The sequence below is a fragment of the Monodelphis domestica genome, chromosome 3 (genome assembly GCF_027887165.1).
Source record: "Monodelphis domestica isolate mMonDom1 chromosome 3, mMonDom1.pri, whole genome shotgun sequence".
In the NCBI taxonomy this organism is placed as follows: domain Eukaryota; kingdom Metazoa; phylum Chordata; class Mammalia; order Didelphimorphia; family Didelphidae; genus Monodelphis; species Monodelphis domestica.
In genome coordinates, this window is record NC_077229.1 from 2,262,397 (window position 1) to 2,287,698 (window position 25,302).

The 25,302-nt window shown below is 42.3% G+C and overlaps 1 protein-coding gene across 2 annotated transcripts; it reads left to right on the top strand.

Moving 5' to 3' along the window:
• The first annotated feature begins 2,011 nt into the window (after window positions 1-2,011).
• On the top strand, window positions 2,012-24,365 carry VN2R514 (vomeronasal 2 receptor 514). 2 transcript variants are annotated; one of them, XM_007490070.3, is made up of 6 exons: window positions 2,012-2,450; window positions 7,883-8,174; window positions 15,357-16,160; window positions 17,346-17,573; window positions 19,424-19,547; window positions 23,181-24,365. In XM_007490070.3, exons 1-6 carry the CDS (start codon window positions 2,050-2,052, stop codon window positions 24,083-24,085), a joined length of 2,754 nt encoding a protein of 917 aa, XP_007490132.1. In that variant the 5' UTR covers window positions 2,012-2,049; the 3' UTR covers window positions 24,086-24,365. The 2 variants fall into 2 exon arrangements, with proteins under 2 accessions (XP_007490132.1, NP_001093015.1); NM_001099545.1 differs by having other exon boundaries at window positions 2,275-2,450; window positions 7,883-8,183; window positions 23,181-24,085.
• The last annotated feature ends 937 nt before the right edge of the window (window positions 24,366-25,302 follow it).

Genomic DNA, 25,302 nt, shown 5'->3' on the forward strand with positions numbered 1-25,302 from the left:
TCCTAAATCCTGTTACCTTGAGTAGGGTGGAGATTGTAGTTTCCAAGACCTGGTTCTGTCATTCCAAGTATCTCTATTGTATCAATTCTAAAATCAATCATGACTCAAAGAACTTCCTGTTCTATGCTTAAGCATAGGTCAAAGCCCTTTCCATTGTTTAGCAAGAGGTTTCTGTCCTAAAGTAGTCTTAAGTAGGGAGGAGAAGGATCCTCCCATGCCAAGGAGTTTCATATTCCAATAGAGTTCTTACTATCAGTAGGAAATTTTTTTTCAAGTATGAAATTTCCCAATGGGGGAAATTTCCAACATTCATAAGTCTAAGAAAATTTAAGGTTTACACCTCCCATTCCATAAAATGGAGGGAAAATTAAGTGCTGTTATGTTTTAGGGAATGACAGAATTGGTGATAATTCAACAGAGTTTAATTATTATAAATAAAGTACTGACAAAGCCATCAGTAAATCATTGCTTTTTTTGGCAATATATATTGAAATTGTAAAGAAAAAGCTCAATAAAGCAAAGATTAGGGAATGGTAGTTGGGCTGAGGGAGTACTGAAATAAGGAGAGCTTAGAGAGGGAAAAAATAAAAGAAAGTTTAAGGGAAGAATATGAAGGCAACAAGAAAGATGTTGGTTTTCGGATGACCAGAGGGATTTAAGGGAATAAAAGGTTGAAAGAAAAGTTTGGGGGAACTTTGGGCTTTATTTAAGTAGGAAGGTTGTGTGTAGCTTCATTTGTTTATTTTATTGGGAATTACAGTAATAAAAAAATTCAGCTTCATTTGGAAAGAGTGGACCCTGTAATATGAAATGTTTAGAATAAAAGGTCCTTGGGAAAAGTATAATACTAAGTAATCAAAGTTATAAATTGAGATTCTGTGTGATATCACTTGAAAAATAGATCCCAGGTGAATTGAATTTATTCTGGTCCCAGTTAAGTGAACAGTGTCTCTCCTAATAAGATTCTTATAATAAGCCAGAATTTATTCTACTTCTTGGCATTAAGACTAAGTGTCAGGGAGGGGGGGACAGCTGGGTAGCTCAGTGAGAGCCAGGCCTAGAGACAGGAAGTCCTGGGTTCAAATCTGACCTCAGACACTTTCCAGCTGTGTGACCCTGGGCAAATTACTTGATTCCCATTGCCCAGCCCTTACCACTCTTCTGCCTTGGAGCCAATACACAGGATTGATTCCAAGATGGAAGGTGAGGATTTTTATAAAAAGAAAAAAAAAGACTAAGTATCAGGAAAATGTATGCATTGGGAAAATTTGTTGTTATTTATTAAATTAATAAATTTCAAAATAAAATCAATAATAACTAAAAATTGTTTATTTAACATAATTAAAATTTGTTCAAACACGTGACCTCAGATTATTGATCCATTATGTGAATGATGAGAGAGTCCAACACTAATTTAATAATGATCTTATTAGAAATATTCATAAAGTGACCAATTTTTTTAAAATATGCATTTTCTTGGCTTAGACTCAGCTGCTAAAAGAATGGTGCAAATCTCTTGAAACTGTTCTTCTGGAAATTCAATAGAGAGTAAAAATGTTTTGACTGAATTTGACAAAACAAATGCCTTGGTCTGTGGAAGGAATTCTGATAATTTTCTAGCCTTGCAAGTAGACAACAATGGTAAAGTCTGGTGGCCTTACTTGGCCTCCATAGCTGCTCCCTTTGCTTAATTGGATCTTCTTCTGAGCCAGGAGCACACAAGTATCCGCAGAAGAGAGGGGAGCGCCAAGGCGCCCGTTTCCCCCATCCTGTGAGCTCTGCTGGAAATAGGTGGGGAGGAACCAAAACATGTTATTGCACTTTGGTTAGAGCCGCAGCTGGGGAGGCCCCAGGCCAGGCCAGTCCCCAGAGGCGTTGGGGGACACAGATGTCTTTTTGGAGGGAAGGGCGCGGGGGAGACGCCTCTCTCTGCGTCTAATGGCAGGGTGCCGAGAGACAAAGAGGGGCCAAACAACCAGAGAGACCTCATAAATTCAGCCCTCGAGCTGACATCTTTGTCCTTGTCCTACACAAGGGCCTGACTCATGCATGCTTCTTTGTGCTTCCTCAGACATAGATGGAGGACTCGAGCCTGAAAATCCACAACAGTTCAGCTGCTGGACAGCTCCCTGCCCGAGCGTGGTTCCTGCAGCTCTTTGGCTCCTCCCAGGCTTGGGGCTTTGGCTGCTGTTCCGGGAGATGCTGCTTCACGCTCCAAGAGAGACCTTTGGGCTTCTTTCCACCTTGCTCCTGACGCTGCTCCTGCAGCTTCCTGTTTCTGTGTGCAGGACCAAGAAAGCCCCCTGCCTGTCCAGAATGAGCCCCAGCCTCTCCAGAGACGGGGACCTGGTGATTGGGGGCTTCCTCCCTCTCTATGCGCTGAGAGTGAACAAGGTCACAAGAGCAGCAGACTTTATGAGGCGTCCTAACGAGGACTGTAGGAGTTACCAGTAAGTGCCTCTCTGCATTAGCGCTCATGTTCATTGAACTGATTTTCTAAAGCATCCTCTTTTTAGGGTCCCTCCAACCCCTGTTCCTGAAAGTCAGCTTCCTCTCTTCTGGCTCTGGCTCTGTCTCTCTGTCTCTAGCAGGCTCTGACTCTCTGGATCTTCCTAGTTCACTTTTTCTGTTTTCATCTTTCCATTTCTGTCTTAGTCGATATCTTTTTCTATCTCTTCTCTCTGGCTCTTTATCCCTATCTTTGTCTATCATTGTCTCTGTCATTTTCTGGCTCGTGGTCTGTATCACTGTATATTTGTTTCTGGCTCTCCTTGTCTCTACCTCTCCATTTCTTCTCTATCTCTGAATTCCTTCTCCATCTGTCTCTCCAAACCTGTCTCTATTTTTATCTTTCTCTCTCCTTTTCTCTCTCTCTGTATCACTCTCTTTGACTCTGTTTCTGTCTTTTGTCTCTGTCTCTACCTCCATATCCTCTCTCTCTCTCTCTCTCTCTCTCTCTCTCTCTCTCTCTCTCTCTCTCTCTCTCTCTCTCTCTCTCTTTCTGAGCCTGTCTCTATTTTTATCTTTCTTTTTTCTCTCTGTCTGTATCACTCTCTGTATCTGTTTCTGTCTCTGACTCTATGTTGGTATCTCTTCTCTCTTTATCTTTGTCTCTCTATCTCCATCTCTCTTTCCTTCTCTCCTTCACATCTCTTTCCTTCTCCAGGGGCCATTCCCCTGAGAATGTCCAGAGATGAGAGTTACTAGAATTCTCTGTCATTTATTTCTCTACCTCCCATGTCCTAAAAGTCAGTGTCCACACTGACACAAAGCATTCAAGCCTTTTCATTCCAGATTAGAGAAGTCTATCTGGCTATCTGGGTTGGCTGGTCTATGGCCAGGAAATGGGGGATTTCTTAGGAGCACAGAAATATGTTGAGGCATGAACTAGAGTAAACATGAATCTCTAAGGACATACAAAAACTGATGATGAAATAAATTCCTGTTATTCTTAGAGATATATGAAGAGCTCTGTTTTCCCCTTGAGTGATGTGCAAGGGTTTGGTGCTTATTTCTCAAGGAAGCTTCTGCTGAGCTCAAAGCAGCAGAGAGAATTAGACTTTGACTTTTCCACCAAAATTTTATTCCACTATAAGGGCAAGGGGCTCATGGCCAGGCTTATATCACTTTTATGGGTTCTGCTCTTGTTGCATACATACTAAAGAGTAAATACAGCAGGAACCCTTTGTGTAGCAATACAGCCTCAAATGCAAGACTGTGTGAGACTACATTTAAGACAGTGATGGAGGGAAAGAATCAAGGAGTGTTTCCAACTTATTCTCTCTCTCTCTCTCTCCCTCTCTCTCTCTCTGTTTCTCTCTCTCTCTGTGTCTCTCTCTCTGTCTCTCTCTCTCTCTCTCTGTGTCTCTCTCTCTGTCTCTCTCTCTCTCTCTCTCTGTCTGTCTCTCTCTCTCTGTCTCTCTCTCTCTCTCTCTCTCTCTCTCTCTTTCTTCCCCTCCCTCCTTCCCCCCACCTTCTCATCTTTGGAGTCTTCCTTTACAAGGAACTTCAATCTAAGGAGTCTGATGAATTAAAGATTTGGCCAGGTGTTGGGGGAGGGAATGGTTTATGCAAAAGGAAGCCAGTCCTTATCACACTGGCATGTGATAAGGAAGATGTGGCATCTTCCTATGTCTCTCTCTTCTTTTCTGTCTGCATGTCTCTTCCATCTTACTATCTTTCTTTCACTATTGAGGTCCCTCTGCATTTCCCCATTTCACTTTGTGTCCCTCCATCCCCTTTTCCCTACTTAGGTCTCTATTAGTTGTCCAAAATAAGGAGACAAATTCTCTTACTTTGAGCCAGAAAGCCCTCATTTCAAACCCCTTTGTGGCCCTTAGAAAAGCACTCAGCTTCTCTCTGGCTCCGTTTCTTCATTTGTAAAATGTGGATAATAAAACCACCCCCTTTTCAGGTTGTGGTGAAGATCAAATGAGATTTTACATGGAAAGCACTTTGCAGACCTAAAGCACTATGGGAATGTCTGCTATTAGATTCTTAATTAGTTCTATTTCTCAAATGCTTTGAGGTATTCGCTATCCTTTTCTCCCCCCTTCACTATTCTCCACCTGACAGGGATGGTGATGGGTTTAGAGGAGATTTAGACCTATCTGTGCCTTCAACCAAAGGTGCTTCTGTGAACCAAATATCCTTTTGGTCTCTTTGTCCTCCGAGTGACTTTCTTTGAGAACAGTGATCCCCAATGGAGACAAAAGACCTCATTCCACAGGGCCTTATTCTAACTGCTGAGAACACGAGTGACTTAGGAAGAAATCAGTCACTTCAACAAGCTTCAATTAAGTTAAATACTATTTTCCCCAAATACATGTAATAAAAGTTTCTGATATTTTTCCAAGAATATTGAGTCACACATTCTTTCTCTTCCTCCCTTCCCCCATCAGTGTTGAGATGGTAAGCCATCTATACAGATTTTGCCTGTGCAATCCTCTATAGCAAATACACAAACTTTAAGCACCTGCTATAGTTAAGGTCCTGTGTTACACACTGCTGAAATGAGGATAAAAATGTGATAACTCCTGCACTCAAGGACCTGACATTCAGATGCAGGAAGGAATATGAGCCCGTATAAATAGGAACAGAATCTAGCCTAGTTGAATTCCTGGTGTTTATGGGATGTAGGCACCAGCAGCTGAGAGGACCAGCAAAGGTTTTGTGAGGGGGAGGGCTTTTGTCATGGAGAATGTTGATGAAAAAACATGCCTTCAGATTCCCAAAGATCTCTCAGACAAGTTCTCTGGCAGGAAAAGAGAGTTGCTCCCCACAAGCCCATTTGGATGTGAACAAGAGGGCAGGGGCAGACTGAGGGATTCTTGTCCTCAGCAACTGCCTCTGAGAAAACTTCTCTGGATTTCTTTAAAAGGGAGAGCTATCAGAGAAAAATTCCCAGATCCTAACCCTGTTAGAGAATATGGGCAGGAATAAGAGTTCTTTGGAGAGCTCTTTGACATGAGTTCTCTGCTGTTCATCCTTGATTTTCAAAGAGGACAAATTACAGCATGGGGTGGTGATGGCTTGAGCTGTGACTGAATTGAACTGAAGTGAGGCAAAGCTAATTGTTGGCTTCACTCTCCCTTCCAGAGTCATCCAAGTCCAATGGCAAGACAAAAGTCAGGATGACTGGTGATGACTCAGGAGGGAGGGGAAGACCTTGGCATCTTCAATATCTGACCAAGCTCTGAGTGCTCCATAGAATTTGCTTCCCATCTTCATGGTCATGGGAATAAATGGTTCTCATTCACCCCTTCCACCAGGGGAAGTCTTCACATCCTGGGGGATCCACCCCCTAACTCAGGCTCAATGACTCCTTTCCACCTGGCTTAGCCTGCCTGCTAAGATGGTTTGCCAGGGTGGTTGCTGGGCATGCTACAGCTTCTTGGAGCCACAAGTGAGAGCGGGGTGGCAAGTGGACAGTAAAGGAGGGTGAGTGGCCCTGAAAATGGCATGGCAATCCCTCAGACCAGAGGTCCTAGTCTTCCCTGAATAATTCACACACCCTACCTGGCTCAAGTCTTGCTTATAAATAGCAGGTTTTTAGGTGGCTCCGGCTTTCTACTCATCTCCATCCTGAACACAGAACAGAAATAAATTTGTAGACTCAAACAGAAGCCTAGATAAGACCATGGTCTTGAAAGGAAGTTGCTCTGAATTTGCAAATGCTGTATGTATAACATTTGGCAGGCCTCTGATTCTTAGACATGCAATTCGCTCTGGCCAGAAAAGATGGCAATAATGATATTAATACTTTGTGACAGGTGCTCCAATAAGTAATTTTAAAATACTATCTCATCTGAACCTCACAATAATCCTTCAAGAGAAGTGTTTTTATTGTCTCCATCTTACAGACAAGCAAACCAAAACAGAAGTTAATTGATCTACCCATTGTCAAACAGCTAGTAATAGTTTGAGGCTGGATTTGAACTCAGGTCTGCCTGACTCCCAGCCTGTAACTGTGTCCCTTGTTCTACAAATCTGCCTATTCCTATCTACCAATCTCCATGAGTTCTTTGAAGTCAGGAGAGAAGAAAACAAGAATTTATGTATGTATACTGTGTACCAGGCTCTGAACTATGTTGTTGTTTGTTGAATGACTCTTCTTCAACTTTGTGACCCCTTTGAGGGCTTTCTTGGCAAAGATAATGGAATAGTTTGCCATTTCAATCCCTAATTCATTTTACACTATAGGAAACTAAGGCAAAAAAGTCAAGTGACTTTCCCAGGGCCATAGAGTTAGTATCTGGGACCAGAATTAAATTCAGGTACTTCTGACTCCAGGGCTGGCACTCTACTCATTGTACCACCTCACCACCCCTACACTGTAGGTTCTACAACTTCCAAATATTAACTTATTCTATTCCTACAATAATCCTGGGATCAAGATGCAATTATTATCCCCATTTTTTGATTTGTAAACTGAAGCATACCATAGATGGTCATGGTCTGTCTGGATTTGAACTCAGCAGTCTAAGCCTAGTCATCTATCCATTCAGATGGTTGCCACAATCTGTTTCAGGCCTTACTGTGCCTTCCAAGGGCATGGCACCATCTTTGGTAAATGCTAGTTGTTTAGCAAATGCTTGTTGATTCAATAATGACCATCCTTGAAGAGATAGAACAAAATCCAGGAGGCCCTTTCTGATGGCTTCATTTGGAAGTGAGCTCCCACCTAGCCATCCTTCCTACATCTTTCTGCACCATGCCGATGCACATATCCATCCACTTCCTTGTATTAAAGGCATGGAGGCACTTCTTCCCTCCTGTACAGGGCTTCCCAGGACCCTCTGGGAGCAAGCACCACATGGATCACAACAGTATCTAGCACATCATGTTTGCTCAATCGTTATTAGTTGAATAGATGGCTGAGGCTGGAAAGCACAGTTAGATTAGAAACTCAAAGTGAGTGAAGAATTCCAAATATTGAAGGAATTCCATAAGGGAAGCAGTACAGGAATGAGGATGCCTATTGTTAATCATCCTGTTGGAACAGCAAGGTGTTTGTGTGGATTGAAGGCCAGGCCCCAATTTAGGAAGAGTCGTGTTCAAGTCCTACCTCAGACACTAACTGGCCATGTGACCCTGCACCAATCACTAAAACTCTGTTTCCCTCAGTTTTCCATTTCTGAAATGGGGATAATAATAACACGTTGTTGTGAGAATTAAATGAGAAAATAATGGGAAAAGCTGAGAAGAGTGTCTGATGCTAAATAAATGTGAGTTCTTATTGTTGATGCTATTGTCATTGTTGTTACTAACACAAAATGAGCCCGAGTCCTCAGATTCCACCCTCATGTAACAGAAATCCTTCCTTCTGAGATGGATTCACTTTATAGGCTTAGTTAATGGTTTCGGATTTCTTCTCCCTCAGGTGGCTCCACAAAAACTTCCAGCAGGCCATGACCATAAGGTTTGCTGTGGAGGAGATCAACAGAGACCCCGTTCTGTTGCCCAACGTTTCCCTGGGATTCCAGGTCTACAACGCCTACCACAGTGATGAGAGGACCTTGGAGAGCTCCCTGCAGTGGTTGACAGGAGAGAGTCAGCCAGTCCCTAACTACAGCTGCAGAGAGCAGGACAAGATTGTAGCTATCATTGGAGGAGCCACATCGGCTCTGTCTGTCCAGATGGGGACCCTACTGGAGCTCTACAACTTCCCACAGGTGGGTGACGTTGAGCCTGGTACGTGTAAACCTTTATCAGTCCACTCCAGCTTGGGAGAGAGTGAATGAACTTCCTATTGGGCATTAACTAGATGGTACTCCCCAAACTACAGTCACCTAACCCCGCGGAGAGCTGAGGTGGGGGAGGAATAAGCATTTAGAAAGTGCCTACTGTGTTCCAGGCTCCGGGCTAAGCGCTCTTACAGATATCATCTCACTTGATGTTCACCACCACCTTTGGAGATGAGTGCTGTTATTTCCCACTGACTTGCCCATGGTCACATACCCACTAAACTTCTAAGGACAAATTTGAACTCACATCATCCTAATTCCAGACTCGATGCTCTATTCACTGCATGCATCCTCCCAATGAGGACCCAGGACAGACTCTTGGAATACAGCAACAGCTAGCAAGTATCCCTGCTTCATAGGCAGCAAATGTAGATAAGAAGAATCAGTTGTGCAGGTGCAGGTAGCAAGAGAACCAGATGAAAATAACCTCACAAAAGTGGAGAGAAGACAAGATAGGGAGGAGAAGAGAAGAGCAGGATCAACAATATGAAAAGCTTCAGAGAAGTCGATGAGGAAGAGGGTGTAGAAAAGGCCATTCAATTGGACAGTTCTGAGATTATCAGTGATGTTAGAGTGAGGAATTTCAATGGGAGACTTTAGGTAATGGAGACATCTGGGTGACTCAGTGGATAGAGAGCCAGACTAGAGATGAGAGGTCCTGGGTTCAAATCTGACCTCAGACACTTCCTAGTCACTTAACCCCTGTTGCCTAGCCCTCAGTGCTCTTCTGCCTTAGAGCCGTAGTGATTCTATGACAGAAGGGAAGCGTTTGTTAAGATTAAAATTCTCTGGCGAATATATCTTAATTTATAATAATTTATTGAGTAATAAAAAGTGGGCCAGAGAAAGAAAAGGTACCAGCCACATATGGCCAGTTGTTCCCTTCTCAAGCTTCTCCCAGCTCACTGTGCCAGCTTCCCAGGCAGACCTCAGGTACAACAAGGCAGCCTTGAGCCTAACTGTGGGTGCACATTGAGGATCCCTCAGCAAAGCTGACACTCTCCTAGCCACCTCTCCCTAGTCTAGCTGCATAGACACAGCACTTGCCTAGCCACCTCCTCTCTCTATGGGTCGGAGGCAAAAGAGACCCACTTCCTATCCCCAGTCCAACTTTATGTTCCTTGAGATGGCATTTTTTGAGCTCCTCTAATTTGGTGGACTCCAAGCTCAGTCCAGATCATAAGGAAACCTTGCAGAAGTCAGGAGTCACCAAGCAGTCCTTAGAAGAGCTGCACAGCCCCAGTATGGAATCTCCCAAGGCTGGAAGGAGGACTGCACCCATTACCTCAGAGCAATATGGTTCGGAGGTGCAGAACCAAGACTTCAAACCCGAAGTTGTCTTGACAGGCTAGTGTGAAATTTTCTCAGGTTAAAAAAAAGGAATTTGGGTGCCATATTGCAGAGGGTTTACAAGAAATGGAAAAAAACATGGATGGTATGGAACTATACATACATACATACATACATATATAGATGTGTGTGTGTGTGTGTGTGTATAACCCTCTCCTTCCATCTTAGAATTAATACTGCGTATTCCAAGGCAGAAGAGTGGGAAGGGCAAAGCAGTGGTGGTAAAGTGACTTTTCCAGCATCACACAGCTGAGAAGTGTCTGAGGCCAGATTTGAACCCAGGAGCTCCTGTTTCTAGGCCTGGCTCTCCATCCACTACGCCACTCAGCTGACCTCCCCAGAACTATGTGTTAATGATTGCACATATGTAATGTATCAAATTGTTTGCCTTCTCAAAGAAGGGAGACAAAGAGAAAAACTTGGAACTCAAAATTTTTTTAAAATGAATGTTAAAAATAGTTTTGAGATGCAATAAAAAAGATTAAGTAACACATATAGTGCTTCTTCTGGGCCACTTTCTTTATAACCCATCTAATATAGTGACTAGTGTTTAGATAGCCGTTTAAGGTTTCTGTTGTGCTATAAAGGTACAAAGTGCCAGGCACAGATTGAGTGCAATATGAGGGCTGGCAGGTCTTTTTATTGCACATGTTACTTCTTTTGATCCTTACAACACATCTGGATGGGTTTCAAGATGAGGAAACCAAGGCATACAAAGAATGAGTGACTTACCAGGATTTCCTTTCAGATATTTGGACTTCTGGATCAGTGCTCTATTCAATGTGTTATGTAGTGGCCATTAGATGACAATTTTGGGAATAGTTTCTATACTAAGTGGGATAGGGAATCAATTAGAAGTCAAAAAGAATTGTCTTACTGGAATGAGGGCCCCCCTTAAACTGTTTAAGAAGAGCCTATAGTGATCCCCATCAGCACAATTTCCCAGTTTCCCCAACTATATTCTAGAGCCTGCAAATAGAAACAAAAGTGGGGAATGGAAGGAGTAATCAAAGATGAGGATTTTTTGAGGAAAAACCTTTGATGGGACATAGAGCATGGGAGATGGAGCATAGAGGAAACTGTACAAATGAATCATTTGCCATGGAAATGCAATAGAGCAGAGGAGAGAGTAACCAAAGTGGAGTAGATGTCCTGGGAATGAAAATATTGAGATCATCAGTTTCTTCCTTAGGATAGTCATTGCCCTTTTCAGTACTGAACATGCCACTCCAAATGTTGTTGGTCTAGTACATGCAGTAATAGTTTTCTCTAATCCTGCATACACTGCTTCTCCTTAAAGATTGAGATTTCAGCAACATTTGTAGCTGCTCTAATGCGCTGATGATGCACACTTAGTTTATATTCCACTAAAATTCCCATATTGTTTTCGATATAAATGATTCCTCTTAGACTCATTCCTATGCTTGGTATACTTAGGAAGCTATTTTTTTTGAAACCCATGTAAGAATTTCTATTTGTCTGTTACATTTTATATATTATACTTAATGCAAGGCTCAAGCTAATTAAGGTTTTTTTGAGCTTTACTCACTCTCACATCCATTTTTGAGCAAGCATTCCCAATTTCCATTATTAGCAAATTTAATAAGTGCACTATCATTTGATTTTCCCTAAACTATTGATAATGGAGCTAAAACACCTAGGACAAAAACAGCTTCGTGGAGCATTCTACTGGAGACTTCCTTCCAAAGTGACATTGTCCTATTAAAGACTTTGCTCTGTGTCTGGCCATTCAGTCATTTCCAAATTGACTTAATTGTACTATTGACTAGCCTACATTTTCCCATTTTCCCCACAAGAATAGTATGAAGTAGTTTAGTGCAGTGGGGAAAACATTGCTCTTCATTCAGAGGACTGGGTTCAAATCTCACCTCTTTCACTTGCTACTTGTATGAATTTGGGCAAATCACAGTCTCTGTGAACTCTATTTTTCATCATATCTAAAAAGGCAATTGGACTGTGTCCTCTCTGATCCCTCAGCTCTGTGTCTATGAGAATACACAGTGAGATGTTGTCAAATGATATGCTCAAATATGAGTAAATAATGAGAACAGTTTTACCATTATGTGGTAGTCTGGTACAAGGGTTATATTGACAAGGCATTTTTATTGAGCCATCTTATATCCTGATTATATTAATTTTGTGATGTTCTCAAACTGTCTGCCAGTTCAAATGATTATCTACTCAGTAGACATGTAGTCACCAAAGATAGCTAGATGTATAAGTCAATCAATAGTAAAGCAGATATAAATAAGACATTAATCAATTGGGAAAGACCATGAGGGCTTTGAAACATTAGATGACAGCTCAGAAAATACATTGTGTTTGACTTTTAAAAATATGACAAATCTATAGGTTAACATGTGACATAACAAGCCAATGCAGAATTGAGCATTCCAGCAACAGGAGAGTTAAGTAGTATTTGAATTCAGGCATAAAGAACTCTGGAGATGTAATTGCCCTTACATTTTAATGTAATGACTTTATACACTTAAAAAGTTCAAAAGAACTGGAGTTCCCATGATCCCTAGTGAAGCACTGTCCATTGGCGACAAAAGCAATGTCTCTGTTGAGTAGTTGCAGTCACTGAACTTCTGTAAAGAGATGTAAAAAACACTCTAACGACATAAAAGACACAAAAAGGAAGTTTGAAGTCTCTAAAAAGGCACTAATGCTTGGAACTCAGTCCAAAAGTCATATGGCACTTGTATAAGAGAGAATTTGCGAGTCAAGCATGCAACACAAAGCTGAGAAAAGAAGAGCTGTCAATCAAACGTAACACTCCATTGAAATGTTCCCAGGAGAGGCAGTTGGAGAAAAACCAGCAGCTAAACTGAGAGACCCTGGTGGCTTCTGAGCTAGGCAGAGAGGTTTCTGACTGGACCCCTCTTAGCTTCTGTCCTAAGTTGGGGAGAGTTGCTTTTGAGCCAGGCTGAACAGGGAAGAAACTCTGAACAGGACCCCTGTTAGCTTCTGTCCTAGGCTGAGGGACCAGTGTGGCTTTGGGAGCTGAGGAAGAAATTTGTGAACTAACTTTTGGCTGGTGGCTGAGTGTGGTGAAGCAGATATTGGTGTCTCTGAGAATTGAGTTTGAAGGAAGAAGAAAGAAGATTAAATAGTTGTACTCCTATCTCCCTGACAGACTTTTTTGTCACAGCTGTGACAAGACTGACATTTCTCAAAATCCTCCTAATCCTCATTATAGACTAGGGAAATCCCCATCCCTCTCACCTCATCTTCCATCCTTGTCCTGTCTTCCCAAATAAACCCCCTTGATTTAGAAAAGAAGAGTAAAGAGTATTTCTCTAAACCTCATAGTCCACTCTTGGAAGAAGGGGGGAAGGGTGAAGCTAAAGGCTTCAGAAGTGGGAAGTGAAGGGAGGGATTGAGGTAGGAGGAGGATAAGAAAAATATTAATCAATTAGTCATCTCTAGTAGTGATCAACTGAAACCCCAGAGTATCCCCTTTAGTATCTCTATCTCCAAGTATCTATTAGCCATCTCTAGTAGTGATCAACAGACAACACCAGTATCCATTTATTACACACTTCTATGAAAAATCCACAAAGGGAGAAAATGACTTCCAGGACAAGGAGATGTGTCTGCCTTTTGACCCCATGGCTTCTCTAACTTTGAGTCAATGCTCCTCAGGGACCTTACTATGTAAGTAAGGAGTATGCCCATGCTAAGGGGGAGTGGTTTTGTGGCAAATGCCCTTGCTATACCTGGTTAGGAAATGCCTTAGTGGAAATGAATTAATTCCAGCTGATAATCAAGGAGGAACCCACCATTTGGGGTTTATAACTCAAAGTATTACAAACTCACCTAATCCCCTGCCCATCCTTCTTAGGAGATGAGAAAGAGTAGTGGCAGCCACTCTTTGGAGAACCAATTTGACAGGTGAGTGGTAGTTGGGGAAGCAGCCCCAGAGGGGATACTATGTATATATGATTCAAAATGTGGTCTCCTAGTTACATGACATTTCGATCTTGCTCCTTTTATCATTCACCATAGTCAAAATGTAGTAAGTGGCAGTTCAGAAAAATGGTTGGCATGACCAATATTCCCATGGTGATAACTTCATTTCTCATGCTCTCTATGATACAAAGTATTTGGCATATATCTTGCTAGTGTGAAGATTGGATTTGGCTCTCCCCTGACTGTAACAATGAAGGTACTTAGCTCTTCCTTTATTGGGAAGATTGAATTGTAATCCCCTGACTATTTGTTGATTTAATCCCCAAAATTGTAAGCACAGTACTTAAAGTTGAGTGGGAAGATCTGCCCATGTTAGATCTAATCACCCAAGGTATAAATATCCCACTTAATCATGAAGTGGGAGGTCTATGATCCACATGTGTGATAGTGAGTAGCAAATTAGAATTTACTGTCTTCTGGGCAGTCCTAGAGCAGAGCATCAGCTGTGATTGGTAGATGTGGAATTAGGGGAAGTGATGCAAGAAAAAAGGTCTTTAAAAGAAAAAGACAAGGGCCTGAACGAGGTTGGTCTTCTGGGGGTTGGTTGTTGTGGTTGGTCTTCTGGGAGTCTGAAAGAGACACAATTGGAGTGGAGACTCCTGTAAGAAGCAGTTCTACTGGAGTTGAGGCTGATACAGAATCTGCTGATTGAACTGACACTTGATGAGTGTAAAGGATGGCTTCCCTTCCTTAGCCTTCTGGAGATGTCAGCCTCCAGGAAAGGCCCATCGTCTTGAGATTCCTTTCCCCTGGCTGCCTCAGAGGAAACCTGAACTCTCTCTCTCTCTCTCTCTCTCTCTCTCTCTCTCTCTCTCTCTCTCTCTCTCTCTCCTCTCTCTCTCTCTCTCTCTCTCTCTCTCTCTCTCTCTCTCTCTCTCTCTCTCTCTCTCTCTCTCTCTCTCTCTCCTCTCTTCCTTAATGTCTTCCATCTATTGTAAAATAAACTACCATAAATTCCATTTGACTTTAGTAATTCATTTTAGGGATTTAGAAATTAAATCCTTGGTGACCAATTAAATATTCAGTCCAACCATAAAAGTAACACTAGCATGTAGCAAATGGTCAAATCATTGAACCATAAGTCCTACATATCTCAAGCAGCTGGCTTAGTGTCTGATGTTTACAGATACATATTCTGAATAGGAATCCATTAAATAATATTTGAAGCATAAAAATGACAGCATTTTGTACACCAAAAACTTTAAAATACCTATTTATTATTTCTAAGTGTCGTCATACAGGCAAAATGACATATTCCATTGTCAATGAGGAAACTATTTGAATAATTGGTTTTATCAAAACATTTTATATTTTTCAAAATGTATAGGTGCCACACTGGGGTCTTGATAAGCATGTTTAACACCCACATACAGACACACACAAAAGATTCAAATGCTTGTGTTTTCATGAATATATTGCTACTACCGTGACCAAAACATAACAGTTTTAGTAAAACAGCCAGTTGTGAGCTAAGAACAAACTGACTCTGGTGTATTTGGGAAGGATGGAAAAGACCTTCTCTATGAAACAATGATCCCTGAAGAATGAGAGAATTTTCTTTGGCAAACAAGTGGCTAAACAAGAAGGATAAAAATGGAGATTTGGGTTGATTAAATTTCCCCTGTAATATGGAGGTTATTCTAAAATCCAAAGCATTTAGCCCCACAAAAAAGGATTACTTGATGAGAGGCTGGGATTTTCGACAATGTTATCAGTAATACCACACTCTTAAATGTAACTTTCCAATGTTTCTCTGTTATCCAGCTCAGCTTTGGCCCATTTGATCTCATCCTGACTGACAAAGTCCAGTTTCCTTCTCTCTACCAGATGGCTCCTAAGGATTACTCCTTGCAGCAAGGTGTGGCCAGATTACTGGCATATTTTAAATGGACTTGGGTAGGTCTGGTGACCACAGATGATCTGAGGGGGGAGGAATTCCTCCGTGAAATGACAGGAAGGATGGAGAAGTATGGCATCTGTGCTGCCTTCACAGAGAAGATCCCTGTCAGTGAGAGAATACATGAAGAATCAAAGGTGAATTTCATGCCCAGAATCATGGAGTCTTCAGCCAGGGCAGTTGTGATTCATGGCGATACAGATTCATTAATGGTTCTGAGACATTCACAAATACCCTTTATTCCAATGTATAAGATATGGATCACCACATCTCACTGGGACATCACCATGAGACCCAAGTATGTTGATAATTACAATTTCTATGGAGCTCTTACATTTACATACCTGACCAGTGAAGTTCCTGGTTTTAAGTCTTTTCTCAAGACAGTCCACCCTAGTAAAGACCCAAAGGACACTGTGCTTAGGGATTTCTGGTTTTCAGCTTTCCAGTGCCAGAGTAAATCTAAAAATCTGGATCTAGAGCAATGTACTCCAAATGAAACCTTGGAGTCCTTGCCTATATACCTTTTTGACACGACCATGTCTGGCCTGAGTTACACCATCTACAATGCTGTGTATGCTGTGGCTTGGGCGCTTCATGAAGAGCTTCTGAGGAAATCAGAGACAGCACCTGAGGAAGCTGGAGAGAGTGGGGTGCCTCATCCTTGGCAAGTAAGGTTCTCTTAAGAATTGGTACTGTCCATTGCTGATCCTTGATATTTTGACCAGAGTAAATGAGATAGTAATGCAACATAAAATCATCTATAAAAGTACACTGTAGTTATAAATGTGCTATAAAATGGTAGCTATTATTCTTAATTATCATCATTACATTACCGTATTACTCATGAAAACCAAAGGGGTGCAACACAATTAGAAAAGGAAGGGTGGAGTTGATGATCATGCATCTCTATGTATATCCAAGGTAAAGCAGAGAACGAGGCAATGGCAATTGACTAGATTGAGGAACAAGGACATGACAAGATTCAAGTGGCTATTAATATCTATATTGACATCCCCTTGTTATGAAAAAAAGGGATGAAAAGGAGAGAAAGTCTATCAGCACTGAATCCCTTCCTTAGGAAGAAAGAAGGATTTTCCCTAGGTCAAGAGGTGAGAAGGAAAATTTGGATTGGATAATAAATGGGAATATCATAAAGGTAAGAGTAGAAGTTACATAGAGAAGGTAGTTGATGGAGGATCTGGAAGTGCTAATGGTGAACAAAGAGGATTCTGACTCTCCAAACCAATAGATCAGATGTGGGAGTACTGGAAAGGGTAGCAAAAGAATCAGGGCTTTTAGGAGGGATGCGCTTTTTTCAATGAAGGTTAGAAGATGAAATGAATGAGAGAGAAGTAAGTTTAAGGAGGTAAGAAATATTTTAATTACAGGGTAGACTTTCCAAAGTGCATGATGGGAAACTATATTAGTTGCTGTTCAGAGCTTTAAAATCTCAAGTACTGTGGACACTGAAGACCAGGCAAAGATATCAGAATGTAGCACAACTTACAGTTCAAGTTCATTATGTATAATTGGAAACATTAAAGATGCTGTACATTGTTCCTTTTGAATAAAGTATTTTCCCAAGGGCATTTGCTAGCCATGAGCCAGATACGCCCAAGGGCATGGGAAGACAAAAAGCACCTTATTTCTCTGGATGCAGATTTACCCACAAAAAAATACATAGTTAATCAGTGAGCAAGGCAGAATTCCAACTCTCATGTATCATTTCTCCAAATCGGGGCACACAGTTCACTGTGTCAGCCTCTATCTCTGGCACTGTCCATTGTTCTGACTTCTGGGAATATCTTGACCTCGTGTATCAAAAAATTATAGAGCTTCCTCTTCCCTTTCAGCTGCACTCCTTTCTGAAAGACATTCAGTTCCACAACAGTGCTGGTGACCAGGTGTTCATGGATGAGAAAAGAAGGTCTGAGGCTCAATATGACATTAGGAACTATGTGACCTCTCTTAATGATACTGAATTCCTGGTGAAAGTGGGCCAATTTCTCCCCAACACTCAACCTGGTCAAGATTTCATCATGCATGAGGAAGACATCAACTGGGGATGGTTAGACACAAAGGTCAGAGATTATTTTATATCAACTTTCATGCTCCCACATGAGAGGAAGTCTCATGCTACTTACCTCACTAAACATGTCTTATTTATGAAGATAAAATCTTGCCTAGTTCCTTCTGGTTTTTGCTGTTATAGGAAACAACTAGATGAAAACGTGGAGAAATAATGCATTGGGTAGGTATTTCAAAACACTGTAATATTTAGATCACAGACAACTGAACAATAAGCAGCTTGAAAGATTACCTTCTCTAACTCTTTAGTTGACTGTTAAGGAAACTGAGGCCCAGAAAGCTTTTCACTGACCCAAAATCCAGTGTTCTTATCCACTTCTATGCATCTTCATTTATAATGGTGAAACTTGCACTCAGTTCAATTGAGTTAAAATAAAATTTCATTCAGCCCCTGGGCAAAGTTTCCCCCCTATTGAAAGGGAAATTAATGTGATCAACATTTTCCCAAAATGGCCAACATTGTGTCTCAACAGAACTCCAACTCACATAAATCTCTGAAGATTCTCATTCTAACTCATTCTCACACTGATGTCAGGGTCTTTAGTACAAGGCTACAATTTCCCCCTGTGGACTACAGGAGTAACCTTGAGGGGTCATAGTAATGTCTTCACTACCAACAGTTGCTTGAAGATAGGATCTGGGCATATTTTCCTTCATATACATTGCAAGAGATCAGAGCCTCAATATTGACGATCAACTGAAATCAATGAACTTTTCCAAAGACTGAGAAAGGAGAAAATATAGGAAGCGTAAAGTACAAACCTTTCTTCCCATCCAGCTCTTGAGGACACACTCCCTCGTACCACCTGAGATAAGAACTCCAAACCTAAAATGATTCCCCAAAGCATTTGGGGCCCCAAGTAGATTTCCACATTCAGAATCACTACTGGAGAAATCACTTCCTTGACGACTGCTGGACTTGGGTCTTGATGCACAAGGCAATGCTGGCTCCATGCCTGACTCCAAATTCTGGACTTATGATGACTTACTTTCCTAACCGTGTGAAGCTCAGTTTCCAAGACCATTCCACCCCAAAACAGGACAGAACAAATACAGAGACAAGGGCCTATTGGCACTGACCACATACTGACCTGATATGGAGAGGGCCTGTGGCACTTAACCACCCAGAGGGTTGCAGCATGCCCCTGACTCAGACAGAAATCTGAAAAAGCCTCGACTACTTAGTGCCCTTTGAAGGCATTCTCAGTTTTGGTTCAGAAGCCAATCAATTAGCATCTCTTTTTCTCATAAGAAGAGGACAGTAAGCCGTAAGAATGTCAAGGGATGCCTGTAATGGGGAATTAAGACCTTTCCTTACATATCACCCCTTTCTGAACCAAGTATCCTTTAACACACACACTGGCAACAGGCAGAGGACAGTACTTATCCTCCAGGGCAATGGGTTTTGCTGATTTGTTGAAAGCCAATTTTGTCCCACCGTACAAATTTCTGCCTTTGCATAATAAATAGAGAAAAATTAAATCTAATTTTGGAGTGTCACCACTCTTCCATTCAGCAACTTGGGTCACGACCATTAGAATGATCCTGGTTAAGTTGAGGAATTCAGAATGTAAGAGTCAGACAGTCCAGCCCAAAGCTCTCATGTTACAAATGAGAAAATTCAGTCCCCAGAAGTAGCCAGGTTTGAAGTCCTACAGCTCGGTGGCTGAGGTAGGACAAGACATGGAATCCCCAGAACATTCCATTACGATGACCATTGGCACATGAACCAGGTCTAATGGCCAGAGCTGAGGTAGAGGCCAGGTTTTCTTGGCCTGCACCAGCCAACAGAAATCTCCCTCTAAGTAACGGTGTACTTTCCACTCTTCTATTAATGGCTTAGATCCCTCATTCTGTGTGCAGTGCTAGTTGTGCCCCAGGATACAGGAAGATAACTAAAGAAGGAGAGCCGATCTGCTGCTTCAGCTGTTCCCAGTGCCCAGAGGGGGAGATATCCAAACAAACTGGTAAGTGTCTGCAACAGACTTCCCTGGTGAGCCCTTGGGTCCAGAAGAACATGACATCGGGCTCCTGCAGTCATCTAGAACACGCAGTAAAGTCATTGTTCAAGGAACAAGATATATACATACCAAGGAGTGTCACGATAAATGTCTGAGATAAGGCAACTTAGTGGAAAATATCGTTATATACCTGGAGAATGGTTCCAGACATGACAACATGTTATAAAACCAGAGAGAGAGAGAGAGAAAAAAAAGAGGGCAAGGGAGAGGGGGGGGGGAGAGAGACAGAGAGACAGAGACAGACAGAGAGAGAGAGAGAGAGAGACAGAGAGAGAGAGAGACAGAGAGACAGAGAGACAGAGAGAGGGAGGGGGGAGAGAGAGACAGAGAGACAGAGACAGAGACAGAGAGACAGAGGGAGGGAGAGAGGGAGGGAGAGAGAGAGAGAGAGAGAGAGAGAGAGAGAGAGAGAGAGAGAGAGAGTGAGAGAGAGAGGGAGAAAAAGAGGGAGGGAGAGAGAGAGAGGAGAGAGAGAGAGAGGAGAGAGAGAGAGAGAGAGAGAGGAGAGAGAGACAGAGGGAGAGAGAGAGAGAGAGAGAGAGACAGAGAGAGAGAGTGAGAGAGAGAGGGAGAAAAAGAGGGAGGGAGAGAGAGAGAGAGAGAGAGAGAGAGAGAGGGAGAGAGAGAGAGAGAGAGAGAGAGAGAGAGAGTGAGACAGTGTCCTTATGCAGACACAGAGAAAATGAGAGTGTTTTCTGGAACCAGGTGACACCCACCTCTCATAGACAAATATTACATTTTCAGTGCCAGCATTTACACAGAGAAAATCCACTAATGCCATAGACATAGTTGATTTGTTTATTATCTAGACATAAGAAAACGATGTAGAAAATGTTAATAATGCCTACTAAGCCTACACTGGGTTGCGCATAGGTTTCTTTTCAAAAAGCCAGTTGTTAAAAATGTGACCAACACATCCCTTAGTGAAGGCAGCCAGCATCTAGATCCAGTGCTAGATGCGTATGTGTGATGTGGAGGTTCTGAAGCTGGAGAAAGAATGTCGGGTTTCTTCATGGAAGGAAAGTTTGGGAGAGGAGTTTTATCAGGTAGGGCCAGAGATGGCAATCCCAAGTGAAAGGAGATCCGTTGGGCAGGAAGACTGAAGTGTCTGTTGGGATCCAGGAGGGGTGCATCTTAGCTAGACATCTGAGGTTGGAGGATGATTTGGAGACAGAGAAATTTCAGATGAAGTTTTGGACCTGATAAGAAAATTATCAGGAAGAAAGGAATTTGGGAGAGAAGTCTAATGAGGTACTTTGTGAGTAAAAATGAGAATGAGAAGTAGTACAGGGCTTTTAATGGAGTGATTGCAAGTGTAAATTCCTCTGGGTGGAAGGGAAAGTGCTTAAAACATTTTATTCATTCTCTTCGGGGAATGCATTGTTGGCTTTCCAGACAACCCCCGATCATTGAAACCAGTATCACAAAATAGGCCAGCCAAGGGCAACTAGTAGAGGACTAATTATAGAGTCTCAAAAGTGAAAGGGACCTTCCTCGGCAGCGTTTTCACATGCCTCAGTTTCTTTCTGCAACCCAGAGGGTTCCATAGCCATCAGGCTATCCAAATCTACCGTGCCCAGTGCTGACACTGACAGTTCTGTCTGGGTTTGAATTAAGACGTTTTGTCCAGTTCGCACATCAAGTTAGAGACACAGAATAAGGCACGTCCACATTCGCTCTTAAGAAAAAGACTAAAAAGATGTTCAGAATCATGAGGCCAAAGTCCAGAAGACCTCAGGTCAGGTCTGTCTCCAAATACTCACTTTGGGCCCTGGAATAAGTCAATTCATCGCTCTGTGACCCGTGAGACTTCCCAAGGCAGGAAATCTCAATCATTTGGTGTCATTGCAGTCTGTGCAAATTATGAACCACTTCTCAAGAGTTTTGCTTTTTAATGTTTTAAATTTAAGTTTAAATTTAAATAACAAATTAATTTTTTTAATTAAAGAAACATTAAATATCAAGAAGGATAAGTCAAAATAAAGATATATTTTTTCATCCAAATTTTTGCACCCTCAGAAATAAGCCCATGAACCTACTTGGAGATCTGAGGACTGTAAAATTTAATATTAGATCTTAATGATAAAAATATTATATTTTAGGAGGTTTATTAAATGATCATTAGAAATCAAGTAATAAAGAGGATGCAAAATAAAAATCACATCTCTATGGATGATTAGCCATTTCAAAATCCCCACCTTAGCACCATCACCACTGGCTGCACGCCAAAAGAGGAGGAGCAGGCCTGCCCCCTGGATATTTATTCCCTGTCTACAGGAAGTATGTAATGACCGGAAGTCAGTGGGCTCTAAGGAAATGCAGTTGCCCTTTAGGGTAACAGATTTTCAATGAAACAGGACTCCAGATGGAGAATCGTTGCTGTAAGACTATACTTGGCAGAAGCGTATCTCTCTGCCTTGATCAGTAAATAACAACAGCTGGCACTTATGTTGTGCTTCAGAGTTCTGGAAGCACCTTATAGATATTATGCTATTTGATTTTCACAACTACACCAGAAAGACACTTGTGCCTCCATCTCACACATAAGGAAACTGACACTGACAGAGATTAATCAATATGCCCAAAGGGAATCAGCTAGTAAAGGTCTGAGATCAGACATGGATTCAAGTCTTCCTGATCTCTAGCTGCCCCCAAGGGTCGGGGTGAAGAAGGATCTGGCAAAATCGTACTGTGAGTTAAACATAAAAAAGAACTCCATGTGCTCAGCGAGTGAAGTCTCATTCCTGTCAGTGAAATCATGCTTAGCAATAAAAGAACAAAAATATACAGAAAAGATCTCTCTCCCTCTCCTTCTCCCTCCCTCTCTCTCTGTCTCTCTCTCTCTTCTCCCTCTCCCTCTTCCTCTCTCTCTCTCTCTGTCTCTCTCTTTCTCTCTCTGTCTCTCTGTCTCTCTCTCTGTCTCTCTCTTTCTCTCTCTGTCTCTCTGTCTCTGTCTCTGTCTCTCCCTCTCCTTCTCCCTCCCTCCCTCCCTCCCTCTCCCTCCCTCCCTCTCTCTCTCTCTCTCTCTGTCTCTGTCTCTCTCTGTCTCTCTCTCTGTCTCTGTAAATATAAAGAAAAGGGAAAGAGTGCAAAAATAGGCCCTTCTCTGAAAGCAGATGGCTTAACTCTTGATGAAGTCCTGCAGAGATTAGCCCTGAGGTTATCTCTGTTTTCACAGTAGTAAGCCATCTGAAAGAGATACAGCACCCTGGATCCTCTGTAACCCATGAGCTCCTGAAGCCCCTCCGGAGGAAGAGGGTCCTAGCACACGTGGCTTATTTTGCTGACGAGGTGATTATATTCATCACAGAACAAGCCACTGCCAGTGAACCCGGTGCACTATTTAGAGACCATGCAAGAGGCAATAGGGTTTCTAAAGCACCTACTATGTGCAGGCAGTGGAAACAGACCTCTTGCACTGGAGAAACCCACCTTTTAATGGGGGAGACAATGAGTGACTACTGCAGGATTTATTCAGAATGGATGGAAGATGTTCTCAGAGAGGAGACCACTAGCAGCAGCCAAACTCATAATGGACTATTGCAGAAGGCAGGAGCAAAAGGATGTTTTTCTTTTCAGATATGGACCAGTGTGCGAAGTGCCCAGAAGATGAGCATCCCAATAAGGAAAGAGATCACTGCTTCCCCAAGGTTGTGACCTTCCTGGATTTCACAGGATCGTTGGGGACGGCTCTGACGTTCGTAGCTGCTTCCTTCTCTCTCCTGACAGCCCTGGTCCTCTGGGTGTTTGTGAAGTTCCGAGACACCCCCATAGTCAAGGCCAATAACCGGGCTCTCAGCTACACCCTCCTCGTCTCCCTCAGCTTCTGCTTCCTCTGCTCCCTGCTCTTCATCGGCCGCCCCACGGCCGCCACCTGCCTCCTCCGACAAACCACGTTTGGGGTTGTCTTCACTGTGGCCGTGGCCTGTATTCTGGCTAAAACCATCATGGTGGTTCTGGCCTTCAGAGTTACAAGGCCAGGGAGCAGCATCAGGGTGTGGGTGCAGTCGAGAGTGTCCAACTGCATCGTCCTCGTGTGCTCTGGGATCCAAGTGATGCTCTGCGGCTTCTGGCTGGGAACGTCTCCCCCCTTCCCAGACATGGACCTTCACTCTGAGCCTGGCCACATCATCATTCAGTGCAACGAGGGCTCTGATATTGCCTTCTACTGTGTGCTGGGCTACATGGGCTTCCTGGCCTTGGGCAGCTTCACGGTGGCTTTCCTGGCCAGGAGCCTGCCTGACACCTTCAATGAGGCCAAGTTCATCACCTTCAGCATGCTGGTGTTCTGCAGCGTGTGGGTCTCCTTCCTGCCCACCTACCAGAGCACCAAAGGCCAGGCCATGGTGGTGGTGGAGATCTTCTCCATCCTGGCCTCCGGCGCTGGGCTGCTGGGCTGCATCTTTCTTCCCAAGTGTTATGTGATCCTGCTGAGGCCAGAGAGGAACGTCCTAGCAGGGATGAAGAGGAAAGTGAATTCCTAGAGCACAAACTAGTCCAGGACGTTGCCTTACATTTCCTGACAGGCATAGAAGGCTTACGTAATAATGCCCATCGGGAAGCATATCGATACTTAGCTATTTCACTGATCCATGAATTTCAACTACTTCCTTTCCAACCCCCCATCTATAGAGACAGCCAAGGGCAGGCTCGTGTCTTCTATAAGAACTCTCTGAAAAGGCACCCCCCAAACTTTATTTAATCTACATTATCAAAAATTTCCGGATCATATGCTTCAGTCTAGACAGTCAATAAAACAAGAAATCATGTCCTTTTGGTAGTATTTTCCAGTTCCCAAGATATAACTTATCACACTGAAAAACTTAACAATCAACTCTCTGGAGCTGGTAGGAACTAATTCTAGCTCAATTCTACCACAAGCTTTTGGGGTATCTCATATCATTTTCTAAAAGCCACAACTGAGAATTTCAATTCTTCTGGAATATAGTGTATTAAAAGTATAAACTAGGTAAGTGAAAACTAACAACTTCATGAGACATCAAGAGACAATAAAATAAAGCCAAAGGGATAAAGAATAAAAGAAAATACGAAATATTTCATCGGAAAAAGAACTGGTCTAGAAAACAGATTTATGATAGATAATTTAAGAATTATTGGACTACTTGATCAATGTGAAATGATAATATTAATTCATACTCCTTTTGCCCTCTCCCAAAAGGAAAGCCTTTTGGTTTTTAAAAAATCAGTTTGATTTTAGGACTGATGTCAAGCTGTATCTCTCTGAGGTCATGTTGGGTTCTCCCTTCTTTTGTGAGATTTAAAATGGTTGATGTTATAAACTGTAGTGAGTAAAAATGGTGGAAGATATAAATTGTGATAGATATAAGAGAGGGTGAGTAAATTTGACTGCAGAAATATGTTTCACTACAGTGTCTTGGGTTTAAAATCAAATATAAGGTGGTCACCAGGGAAATATTCCCAATTATTCAAATACCCAAGTCAATTGGGTTTTATAGAGATTTTAATTAACAATACAATGAGTAATCAAAGAAAGAGAGAGAGAGAGTAAGAAAGGAATAAGTATGAAGGGCCTCAAGCCAATATGGCCTAGACCTGAGCCTTAAGAGAGAAATCAGTCAGTTTTTTTAACACTCACCACAAGGTCTGACTAAACAAGGATTTTAGTGACACCAAGCCAGTTCCATCTCAGCTGACTTCACCAGAGAGCCTTCCAGCCAGA

Coding starts and splice junctions, on each gene's coding strand:
- VN2R514 (XM_007490070.3), top strand. CDS start 2,050: ATGCTTCTTTGTGCTTCCTCAGACATAGATGGAGGACTCGAGCCTGAA. Junction 8,175..15,356: donor AGCTCTACAACTTCCCACAG/GTGGGTGACGTT, acceptor TCTGTTATCCAG/CTCAGCTTTGGCCCATTTGA. Junction 17,574..19,423: donor GGGGATGGTTAGACACAAAG/GTCAGAGATTAT, acceptor TTAATGGCTTAG/ATCCCTCATTCTGTGTGCAG.